At 29.4% G+C, this 12,108-nt stretch overlaps 2 protein-coding genes across 2 annotated transcripts; one reads left to right on the top strand and one right to left on the bottom strand.

The window, feature by feature from the left end:
* Positions 1-1,142: 1,142 nt before the first annotated feature.
* Positions 1,143-3,410, bottom strand: Tsp_02275 (conserved hypothetical protein). Its single transcript, XM_003377998.1, has 6 exons — positions 3,380-3,410; positions 3,097-3,251; positions 3,038-3,071; positions 2,925-2,998; positions 2,330-2,351; positions 1,143-1,162 (listed from the first exon to the last, which is right to left on the bottom strand). The coding sequence occupies exons 1-6, from the start codon at positions 3,408-3,410 to the stop codon at positions 1,143-1,145; spliced, it is 336 nt and encodes a 111-aa protein (XP_003378046.1).
* A 137-nt stretch (positions 3,411-3,547) lies between these two features.
* On the top strand, positions 3,548-9,555 carry Tsp_02276 (hypothetical protein). Its single transcript, XM_003377997.1, has 11 exons — positions 3,548-3,573; positions 5,750-5,906; positions 5,962-6,129; positions 6,189-6,267; positions 6,471-6,624; positions 6,693-6,751; positions 7,316-7,422; positions 8,581-8,683; positions 8,921-9,055; positions 9,176-9,289; positions 9,347-9,555. Exons 1-11 carry the CDS (start codon positions 3,548-3,550, stop codon positions 9,553-9,555), a joined length of 1,311 nt encoding a protein of 436 aa, XP_003378045.1.
* Positions 9,556-12,108: the final 2,553 nt, after the last annotated feature.

The raw sequence follows: 12,108 nt of genomic DNA, 5'->3' as shown, positions 1-12,108 counted from the left end.
CGTGACATGACAATAAACAGTAAAATTAATATATGTAATAATAAAATGCATTTAAGAAGACATACATGAAATTTATAATTTAAATCTTTTTATTGTGAAGTTCTAAGTTATATATGCATTTGAATGAAAACAATTATTTCGAAAGCAGGAAATATCAACTACCAAGAAAGCAATATAATTTGTTGTAGTAACGGTATATTTACTAGCATAACATTTTAACAGATTATTTTATATATTAAAAATTTTACCTTACAAAATCACTTGATGCAAATAAAGAAATAGAGATTGGCATATTTATGAATAATAATTTCAATGAGATGAACGTAGTTTCTATGCAAATTGGAATTTAAGAATTTACAACTTTTACTTATTACAAATTCAAAATTTCATAAAGAGCTCTATTTCATTTTTGTGCAACTTTAATATAATTTATTTTAGTATTTACTATTATTATTTGTATTAAGTTCTTACCATTTTTTATTATGCAATTTAAATATGCTTTTTAGCATGCAAAAATTATAACCAACATTATAAAACTGCAATAAATCAATTTTAAAATAGATATAAAGCATTTAAAGCAAATAAAAGTGTTACTTGTAAATGTGATTAACAAGCAAAACTTTGTAAAACTTTGCAAATATATCTCAATTTGTCATCCACATTTAAAAGTCGCATTTACAGCAAGAATTTACAAAAAGAACTGTTGAAAATTCAATGGCAGACAACATACGTTAATAAATCGCAATTCCATTTATTGTATTGACTTGCGATTTGCGATTCACTCCTAAATATATATATATTTTGCTGCGTTTTTGCGTGTTGCAATAAAATATTTATAATTATGAACAAGCATGACCAATTTGCTATATTAATTTATGTCTATTTTATATTCATTTGATGCAGTTTTTCACAAGCATGTAATATTTTGATTTTATTACAAATGTATTGAACTAAAGCCACCCAGAATACTTAAGGTGCTTTAATAATAAAAATGTCAATGAAGTGCTCACTTTGAAGTATATAATCATAATGCAGCTCAACTGTTAAATTTTGAATTATTCATTGAACTTATATTTCGAAATGCAAACGGCAAAAGAAGCTTGAATTAGAAGCAAAGCTTCCTTAAATTCTGTTGAAATAAATTATTTATAATGAAACTCTTCTAAATATTAAAATATTTAAAAATCATTACTTCTTGTATTCAAAATACTTAAAGAAACAAATTTAATTTAATATATTGAATAGTTTGAATATTTTAAACAGAACTTCAGTGTATTACATAATAAATGAACAACTTAATTGAAAATATATTTTATGCATTATACATTATTGAAACAGTTTGCATTTGTACATAAAAGCATTATATAATCTTTGAAAACATTGACTCCTCAATAAAATTCCTTTTTAATAAATTATTTTAATATATTCAATAGTAATTTCAAATAAGTATTATAATTAAAATTCAAGCTGTTGTTTAGTTTACTAGAGAAATTTGAAATTAAACATTGAAAAAAGAATATAAATATAGCACTTCACATGTTAATAAAACTCCTAACATCGTTATACTCAAAATTCGAATAAAAATTAATCTATAAACAAAGGAAACTATCCAAATTTATGAACTGAAATTGTTTCAGGTAAACAAAAAATTGAACTTACATGACTTTTCTTTTTGTTCTTCAGTGAAATTACTCACAATGAAAAACAGCAGAAGTGAAATAAATTGATTCATTCAAATTCATTAAAAAGTAATAAAAGTGGGTTTGTCAAATAAGTTTTATTGAAAAATTTGCATGCAGTTGCAAAATTTGCTTCTTTTGCATTCATTGATTTGTTGTTCTTCAATATAATTTTCTTAACATTAAGAAATTCACAAATTATTCAACAAACAATTTAATAATTGTCCAGCTGAATGAGATAAACAGCAGTCGAATGTGTACTTTCGGTATGAAGAAGAAAACGTGTAATACATCACAATTAATAACACCACATGCGATCAGCATCAAAACAAAGCCATTACTTATAAGCTTCTCTGCAATGCATGGCAAATATTAATCAGTGGGAAATTATTATGTATGTCATAAATAATAACGTCACAAATTTCACATTCTGAACATACAATAAAAACTATACTTTGAAAGCGAATGTTGTTATTGTAAGTAAAAGAAATATACATTACAACAAAATTTTCCACTTCTTAAAAACTATACAAATCCTTCAATAATATAAATATGGGTTAAATAACACCCAATAAAAATTGCTATGTTAGATATACAAATGTGAAAAACAGTAATGAAATAACTTTAATTTTTATAAATGAAAGTTAAACCTTTATAACATACCAATAATGACTTAAAAATGCAAAAAAAAAAGAATTGAAATTTAATATTCAGAAAATTAAAAGGCTTTTTTTAGTTTGGAATAAGCATAACATGAAATTAAAAATTGAAAATTTCACTAGAAAACTTTTTACTGCAAATTATTTTATAGTAAAGTGAATGTGAACATTACAAAAGAAATATTAGCAGCCATAAACAGTGACTCATCAAAAGTCATCAGAAGTAAATAATCGTGAGTTATCAAGAGTAAATCAATATAAGACTAATAAATGGAGTGCGTTGTGACAATTTCAAAAGAAAATGGCTATTTTAAAAATAATTGCTATGTTTTAACTTTTAACTGTTATAGCATGTGACAAAACAAATTTCTGAATTTTTTGAACAGACGGATCTGCAATAAACAAAAATCTGATCAAAGAATCCTATAATTTCTGTTGTCTGACATCAACAAACACGACGTAAAGGTCAAAAACAGCAAATTCAATCCAATTATTAAATATTACTATTGAGGAAGAAATGGAAAGCAGGATACAAAATATGAGAACATTCAGAACATAAATTTGAACAAAGTGAGCAGAGATTAACGTGAGAAACAGCTGTTCTTAATGGCAAGCATATGACAAGATGTAACGGCTGTTTCAGCATATTCTTATTGTGATCTAAGAATCGGATAAAGTAATAAAATTATTCTAATTAACTGGTTCGAATCAGTTTTGAGAAAATGAATTTAAACTGCAATTAAATATTTACAAAAAACTTCAACATTACAAATGATTAGCTGACCATCAATCACCAAACAAATGAGAACATTATTTTGTATAATAAGAAAATCAAAAGAAAAGATATTCCTCATTGGAAAACCATTGTCGAAACTGCAAGTCACGTAGGTCAGGCAGTTATACATTGATAATTCTGAAAAATTATAAATATTCTCTAACAGCAACTGAACCCAGTCCCAACTTATTTGATCATTTGTAATAGGCAGCAGAATTACATTTATGACACAGCTTACTAGCACACAGTTGTCTAAACACACTTACCATGCCAGAAATTCAAAAGCTGCGCTCCCATATGATCGCTTTTGCCTTGTTTTAATGCATAATGTTAATTAATTTCATCAAATGGAGATCATCTATGTAAATACATGAAATTACGCATTTTTACTCATGCTAGAAAACTAAAGGGAAACGTAGTTTCATGTTGTAGGCATGATTTTTGCGTTTCAACATCCAAGGTAAAACTGCGAGTATACTGTAATTTCTGAATGTTCTTAGTAAGTTGTTAGGTGCTAAAGGCACCACTGAAAGTAATTTGTAACTTGTTAACGTTTGAATAGAACCATTATATATTTCTATAAATGCATAACCTGATGGTACAGGTACGGCATAATGCGCGTGATCTGATACCGGCTGAACTAGTAATATGAGCATCGACAAGCAGTGTTCGACTTGTTGTCGTACTGCTTAATGTGTGTCGGTGAAACCAAAACCAATGTATCTGTGGGCACAGTGGCGCCTGTTTAGTCAGTCTGTGCGCACACAGTACATGTGCAGGCTTTTCCCGCAACATGGATAAAGAGACAACATGTTATTTATCATATTTTAACACCAAATCAGACAGCAAATAAATATCATGCGTAAACTACAGCTGGAGGTACTTCAATCAAATTAAATTTTATTTCTTTACATTGAACGATGGGAACTTATACATTCTGTTGTCATTATTCGAAACTTGATTGCCTCGTACGGTTCTGCTATGCATCTTGCTTACGTAAATCTGTTGTTGGAATAGAAGTCAACCTGGAAGTGCCCAACTTTGATAGATGTCAACTTCGATTTATAATTTTGCCTTTCAAATAAAATTTTACTTATATACTGTTTATTGTAAATAATTTATTGTTAATTTCTATTTTTTTAAAATAATCATTTTTATTGAGATGTATTTTATTGTACCATAATGAATATGATTTGTTCTTTTTATTCAACTGGTGCGCATTTCAATTTGTATGCGTTGCCTTCATAAATAGGTGACGCAGCATCTCAACAATATTCTTTTTTGGAAAATCTAGTAACATCTGCCATTTAGAATAAATCACATACCAAAGCACAGAAAGCAAAGCAGCTGAAACAAAATTTTTATCCTGCAACATATCCACGGGGTGTGGATGCAATGGATTAGTGCGGGAGATGAATTTCAAAGCCTTGCAAGGAAGGCATGGTCCACCTTTCAGATATCCGGCAATGTGTTGTCTATTTATAATTTGGCGCTTTCATAATTTGACCAAAAAATAATTTTGAAGTTCACAAGAAAAAGAGTAAATTAAAAACTGAATTAAGTGCAGTACCAATGCGTACCATGCAAGAAATCCATCAAGCTGCACAGCTAACGGATTGCTTTTATATTTTTTTTCTCAGATATCATCTCAGATACATTTTTTTACTTATGTATTTTCAAATTACACTAACTATTGGTACAGATACGGTCTAATGCGCGTGATCTGATGCCTCAGAACTAAATGCTCAGATAGCGTTAGAGAACAAAATGAATAAATTGATGATTACAGCAGAAATATATTCAATTGAAAGCAAACATGAATTTTATAAAAAATAATTTTCTAAAGCATTTCTTATGGATATATCCTGCTGCCAAAAAGAAATTGAAAAATTTGCGGTCTGCTTAAGACATGTCACGCATTGTAAAAATCATAGAACAGTTAACTTTTCAATAACAGAAGCTGAATAACACTATCAAAATCTAATAGAATTGTTGAATAAACTCTAGTTAAATAGATTTTGAGTTGCTGCAAAATAATTGCAACATCCACCAAACTTGAACATCGTTATCTTCTTGATACAGTTTGTTTGAAACATAAAAACCATTATGTAAATGATAAATTTTTTTTAAACTTAATAATGAATTTAAAATAATCTTGTACTTTCTTTTTATAATTGTTTAATAGCTGGACTCAAATTGTACCTTGAGGTCTTTATAATTACTGTATTGATTGCTTGTTTGAAGTGAATTTGCCCTTCTTGAAAGCAATGAGTAATTGATGTTATAAGCTAAATAATAGTTTTCAATTATAAAATTTTGCGAACTGAATTTGCATTATCAATTCATATAGTAAATTTCTTTCGCATTTTCAAAGAGTAAACTAGTTTTTATCGTATCATAAATTGAACATTTTTTCATTACTTTTATATTATATTATATTAAAAACAAATAGCCTTAAGAATTGAACAGACATTCATCACAATGAACATTTTAGAGTGGCGTTATTCTGTTTCGAGATAGAGTCTGGACTGGAAGTTTTGATTAGCACAAATGCAAAGCATATTATCACTAGAGTTGTTTGATTTTTTTGTGGTTTTGGAACGTATAATATATTAACTATTGCATTGAATTTTAAGCGAACTACCTCCTGAACCTGATAAAGCGGATGCTCTTCCGTTGCCGGTATCGAAAGTGTCTGATGGGATTAGCCGAAATTTTCTGTACAACGGAAGTCGTTTTAATGGCTGCCAGAAAAGCAAAGGAAACTCGTACGACGTGGAAGTGATAATACAGGTTACAAATTGGTCTATGTGTTTGTATTTTAATAATTTTTTGCTATCACTTGCAGCATTGCAATCTGGAAGAAGAGTATTTGTGCGGTTATCTTATGATTAAAGGTTTAACTGACGATTATCCTCATTTGACAACATTTTTTCATGGCGAAATTATTGGCGAAAAACATCCATTTCTTACGCGCAAATGGGATGCAGACGAAGAAATAGATCGCAAACATTGGGTTCGTTTAGATCACGCAAGTAGTTTTTTTTTCTTCAATACATCGATTTTGTTTTTCAGTCAAAGTTTTTTGCATTTAACAAGTACAAGAAAATGTTCAATTCAGACAATTTCGACTGCTTAGCTTTGAAGCAAGACAGTAAGCTGTTGCTCTTAGCATTCTTATGATTATTAAATTGAAGTTGTAGTTATGAGTTTCTTACTGTATTTGGCATTAAAAGAATTATTAGCTGTAAGTTAAAAAGAATAATTTTATTAATTTGAAATTATTTATTTTTTGAATTTAATTAATTAATTAATTATGTTTTGTGTAATTGAATTTTAAATGATTTTGAATTGCAGATCATGTTTTTATGAGATGGAAGGAACAATTTTTGATACCCGATTATCAGGTTCGTGATATCCATGGTGCGTCGTTTGCGGGATTCTATTACATTGCATTGAATTTGTTGAACGGTGTGATAGAAGGCTATTATTACCATAAAAATTCAGAATGGTATAAATTTTGTGCAATTCAATATTTTTTTGCTCAATTTTAGTCCAAACACGGCATTTAATTTTCAGGTTTCAATCGTTGAATTTGAAATACGTTCCAGAATTGACGACATCAGTGTATGAATTTCGTTAGTCGCATTTTGCTAGCATGACTTGATTATTGTGCTGTATTTAATGCAAGGAGTATTTTAAAAAGATTTAAATTTGCTATTGTTAAATAATTTTTTGATGGTATATTATTTTGAAAAGTATCAGTAAAATTATTGATTTTTATTTGTGTTGAAGCTTCATGTTTTGAAAATTTTTAAAGCTGTTGTGAGGTGGTTTTGCTTTTACATGGAAACTGTGATGCTGTAAACAATTTCGTTTGAATGAGATTTGTCAAAGTGGCAATGTTGTGTTGAGTGCTTGTCAGAAAAATCGAATCAGTTTGCTCACAGCGTTGGAAAGCTTTTCACCAGTAGCATTTGATGAATTGGGTGAAAAAAGCAACCAGTGAACAGGGTAAATCGAATTTTTTTCTGTTCAGATATTATGTGGCAATTTTGAGAAAGTAGTAAAAATAAATAAATAAATAAGCTTAGATGAGTTGAGTTGAATTGTTGTTCTGTTGTTTGTTGAAATTAGTTTCTTGCATGCATGGATGCAGGAGCAGCAAGATGGGCTGAGTAATGTAATGTTCTGATGTGCAGGCCAGGCCGAGGAATTGCATTTCAGTCAATATGAATGGGAGAAGAAAATTGGAAAAGTGGTCGTGGTATGCATCAATTTGGCCAACGTTGATGGCAAGCAGAAACCAGTGAGTGAATGGATGGATGATTTTGACGAAACGGTTGCTGCTCAGCTTTGAAGCCGAATATAATCGATCGTCAACAAGAGAAAGAAGCCAAATTGTGATGTGGATTTCATTGTTGAATGAGTAGTTTTGCCATACCCGCCAGCCGGACAAGAATAAGAATCATTAATGGCAAACGTTTGACGGGGTGTGGCGTGGAAATTTTGGACAATTTTCAAAATTTCAACATCAGCACATTTTTACACCTTTTCCCCTTTTCGAGTGCCTTTCCAGTAGTGTGTAGGAGGACGCCATGGGATTGCGTGATTTGAATGCCAAGAGATGGGAAAAATCGCTGATCGCAAGAACTCAAAGCAACAGCAGTATTGTCGACACTCTGGTGCACATGAAATGCACAAAACAAGCTATAGCTGCTTTCAATTTTTCTTTACTCACTGTCATCGTCACGTTTCTAATACTTTCCTTGGGGCTTGATTACTGGGTCTACACTATAGAGCCACGTACGGTTAATATTACCGACGATTTTGGTGATTACATGGTAAAATAATTTTGAAACATTTTTTTTGTAAAATATATTAAAACAACTGTGTAATATAATTCAATTTGCACCAATGATGATAAATTTTTAATACGTCTATCTTAGTTTTGAACTTTGAATATGTTTCCATTCTCATATAATAATAAATACTACAAGAATGAGAATTTTTCATTTTGTTTCCTGGTAAAAATTGTTTTATGAAAACATTAAATTATTATTAAAATTTTGTTATTATTTTACTAAAAATTTTCAATTCAAATCAATTGGTGATGATAGATGATTTTTGAATAATCTACTCAGTCGAGTATTTATTTAATTTTACATGTTTTGCTGAACAGATTGATTGATATGAGATAAAATGAAAATCTGAATTTCCTGCTTCTATTGAAGAGAATTTCAAATTGTTTTAATCTGTCATGTTTTAATATTGTGCACAATTTATTGTTTTTTTCTCAAAAGTATTCAAATACGAATGGATGTGGAAAATTGAAAGCACTGATTTTATTAAAGTTGATTATAAAAATGAAATTGAATGCTTATTAATGAACGGAAAAGAGTCAATAATTGACAATGCAGACAAGTGTAAAATGTGAAAAGTGACGAAAAATGGAAAATTTTTTCAGGAATTTTTGCAAATTTACCACCTCGGCTATTGGAGAATTTGCCGTGAAAGTTTCATGGACGCCGACGAGAACATGACAAAAGTGCAGCTTGAATATTTGTCGCGTAAATTGATTCAATGAACTTCGAGCAGTTTTGAAATTTTAAATTTTCTCACCTTTTTGTAATATATTTATTATTTAAACAGATGACACGTCTTCGAAATATTCTTGCCTATTTGTAATGGGCGTGGCCAATGCGGACGTATTGATCAGTTTCGGCGTCACCAGCGGGGCAATAGCGAGTAACTGGAGATGAAGCTTTTCAACTTTTCCATTTTCCCACTTCAAAACAGTTTTTTAGACCGTATGCTGCTGATGTTAGCATTGCATTTTATTGCCTTGCTTCTCACTTTTGTTGGATTCGGTTTCACAATCAACGGATATTTGAAATCGAACAAACAGTCCATTTTCGCAGCCGTAATTCACATTGCTGCCGGTAATGTTTAAAATGTTGTTCATTTAGTTGTCAAGTGAAGCGGATATTTTGTAAAAATTTCAATTTCACGCAAGATGATCTTGTAAATTTCAAATTCATTTCAACGCATCTTTAATTCAGGAATTTGCATTTCCGTGTGCATAATGCAATTTGTTTGCGTTGTCGAAGACGAAATGAGCGCTCGGGTGAAACCAACTGCCGAAGGAGAACCTTCCAAATATAAATCTTATTACGGTAATTGAATGTAATTTTTTGGATTAAAATTTACAACCGAGAAAATGATTTTTGTAGGAATTTCTTTTTTTCTCATTGCCACCTGCTTTGTGCTGTTGCAAATCAGCATTTTGGCAGAGTTGAAAATATTCCTTCTACCTTACAGTTCAACTAATGACACGCTGGTGATTGTGCCTGGCTTGAAGAGAAGGTTGATGACTTCCATCAGACAGCCGGCTCCTCTATTTTACATACCACAGGATGTAGATTCCACCGGTGCAATATGATTGTTGGGCATTTTATTTTTTTCATTCAATAATTTTGGAACCAAACCAATATTGGAACTTTGCAATTATTTATTTTTTTTGTAACTGTAGATGACAGTGCACCATTAGCGAGCGAAAATGCCAATGAAAAGTTTAAACAAAGCAAAATAAAATGTTGAAAGAACAAATTTCATTGAATTCCCAGCCGACAGATCGAATATTTTTTCCGTGAAATGTAGTAATTAAAAAAAATTTATGTATATTGTATATATTCAAATTTTGAATTTGGAATATGAAACATGGAGTAATTATTTATACCAGATAAGGCCAAATATTAAAAATAAACAAAAAAAATTTCCTGATAATTATCAAATAGAAAAGGAGGAAATTTTTAAATTTGAACTTTTAATTCAACATCGAAACCAAACTTTAGATTCATTTTCAATGTTATGAATTCTGGATGTAGATATTTTGCTTTATTTTTCATATTCCATTTTAATATAAAGAAATGGAATGACAACATTCAAAAATAAAATACTTTTGAAGTTATTTTAATTTTTCAAAATTTTATTTATTAATTTTCAATCCATTGATTAAGTGATATATAAAAATTGAGAGCAACTTAAATTAAAATTATTACTAAACAATGCATTTATTCTTCTGTAAATTTTTTTATAATGATCTTTGTGACAATCAGTTTATAAAAGTGATTATGAAAATTTGTTATTGATTAAAGCACATTTTTTATGGAAGAAAATAAATCAACATGGGAAAAGGTTTTTGAAAATATATAAATCAGCTTTCCTTGAAACGGAAAAAGCTTCTAACTTTAAAATGCTATTTAAATTATCTATGTTAATGCAGGTAAAATATTTTAAGAAACAAAAAAGATTTTTTAAAATCACATTCTTTTTTTGAAAATTACATAGCCGGCTTATGTGAATCTCTGCTATTGAATGTTGCAAAACAATTTTTGACACACGTAATATACTTTTATTACATATCAGTGTCGAAAGTGTATTTCATTATTAAGCAAAAGAATTTAATCTAAATTTGATTCACATTTTGCTTGTTGCATGTTAAACTTGAAAATAAGCTTTCATTGATTTTCCATTTCATTAAAGCATTGAATTTCTGAAAAAATGTGACAGTTTTTATAAACATTAGCATTATTTTATTGCATATATATTTCTTTGCGCAGGATGTTTATTTGGAACAGAAAATGTAATTAAATCGGGCATCTAAAGCTTTCAGCAATTTCGGGAACAGCATTCAGCGTCCCATTCAATATAATGATAATAATGATAGCTTTTATAATTACTTCATTTTCTAAACTTTGAATATAGAAATGCTTAAAGGCAAACATAGCTGTATAATAATGTATATACATATATATATATATATATGTATGAATGTAATTGAGTCACTGAAAAATACTTCATTTCTTCTGTTAAATGAAAATCATGAGCATGCCAAATCAATCCAATAAAATGCAGGTCGGATGAGGTTATTAATTTAAAGTTGTGCTTTTGTTTGATTGATGATACTTTGGATTTGCTGAATGCGCCTTTGCGTTGCATTAAAAAATACTGCTATAATTTATTAAATTAAATGATTAAAATAATGGAAATTAAAATAAAACAACCGTAAGTGTTAGATTAAATTCAATACATGATGATGATGATGATGATATCCTTGTTGCAATGAAATCATGCCCTCTTCAACAATAGTGCAAAGATTATTAATCATTTTGAATGAAACTTATCTGAGCTATTGTAATTGATAATCAATGTCAAACTTCTGCTTGTCAGAAAATTTATTTTAATGCATTTCAAAAAGATAATATCATTTATTATTTTAAAGAGCAATTTGTGCAAAAAAATCCAACTACACCATATATACACAAGTAAATGAGTATATTCCATTTTACGCTAACGACATTTCACTTTTCCTAGGGTAATTTATTTCAAATTTTTAAAAGATGAACGTATCATTGTCGATTTAGAAACTTAATATGTATAACGAGTATAAGTTTCTGTTTCTTTTGTTTTATAATTTACGACTGAACGTGTTCACATCCAGTGGGAAAAGCATTGGCAATTTTGATTTTTAATACTGCAACTACAGATTATGAGTGTGTCATTCTTGTTTACTTCTTATGTTTTTCATCATTCATCTCTTTAGGCAGGGGTCGGGAGAGTCTGGGGTTTGACAGAGCACGGTTTGTTAAATCGATACCGTATGCAATTGAGTGCACCAATCATTTCTGCTTTCATAGTTCAATTGTTGCCTTCGAACAGTGAATAATATTTATAAATAAAAAACAGAAAAGAAAAAAGAAAGAAACTATGGAAAAAATGATTTCTGCTCATCAGATAAACAGTTACGTACGTATTAAAAATTCAATAAATGTAAATTACACGGAAATACTCCCAATTTCATCTTACTGATGTTCATATTTTTTGAATAAAAAATTTTGCAAATCTGATGTACAATGTGGCTTCATTGGAACTGTTGTTCATTGTAAAAAAGCGAGTAAGTTACTTTTCATCCCCTCTTATTTGACATTCATAA

Source organism: Trichinella spiralis, assembly GCF_000181795.1.
Source record: "Trichinella spiralis strain ISS 195 chromosome Unknown Scfld4, whole genome shotgun sequence".
Classification (NCBI taxonomy): domain Eukaryota; kingdom Metazoa; phylum Nematoda; class Enoplea; order Trichinellida; family Trichinellidae; genus Trichinella; species Trichinella spiralis.
The sequence above is the reverse complement of the archived record's forward strand: the minus strand, read 5'-3'. Positions and strand labels throughout refer to the sequence as shown.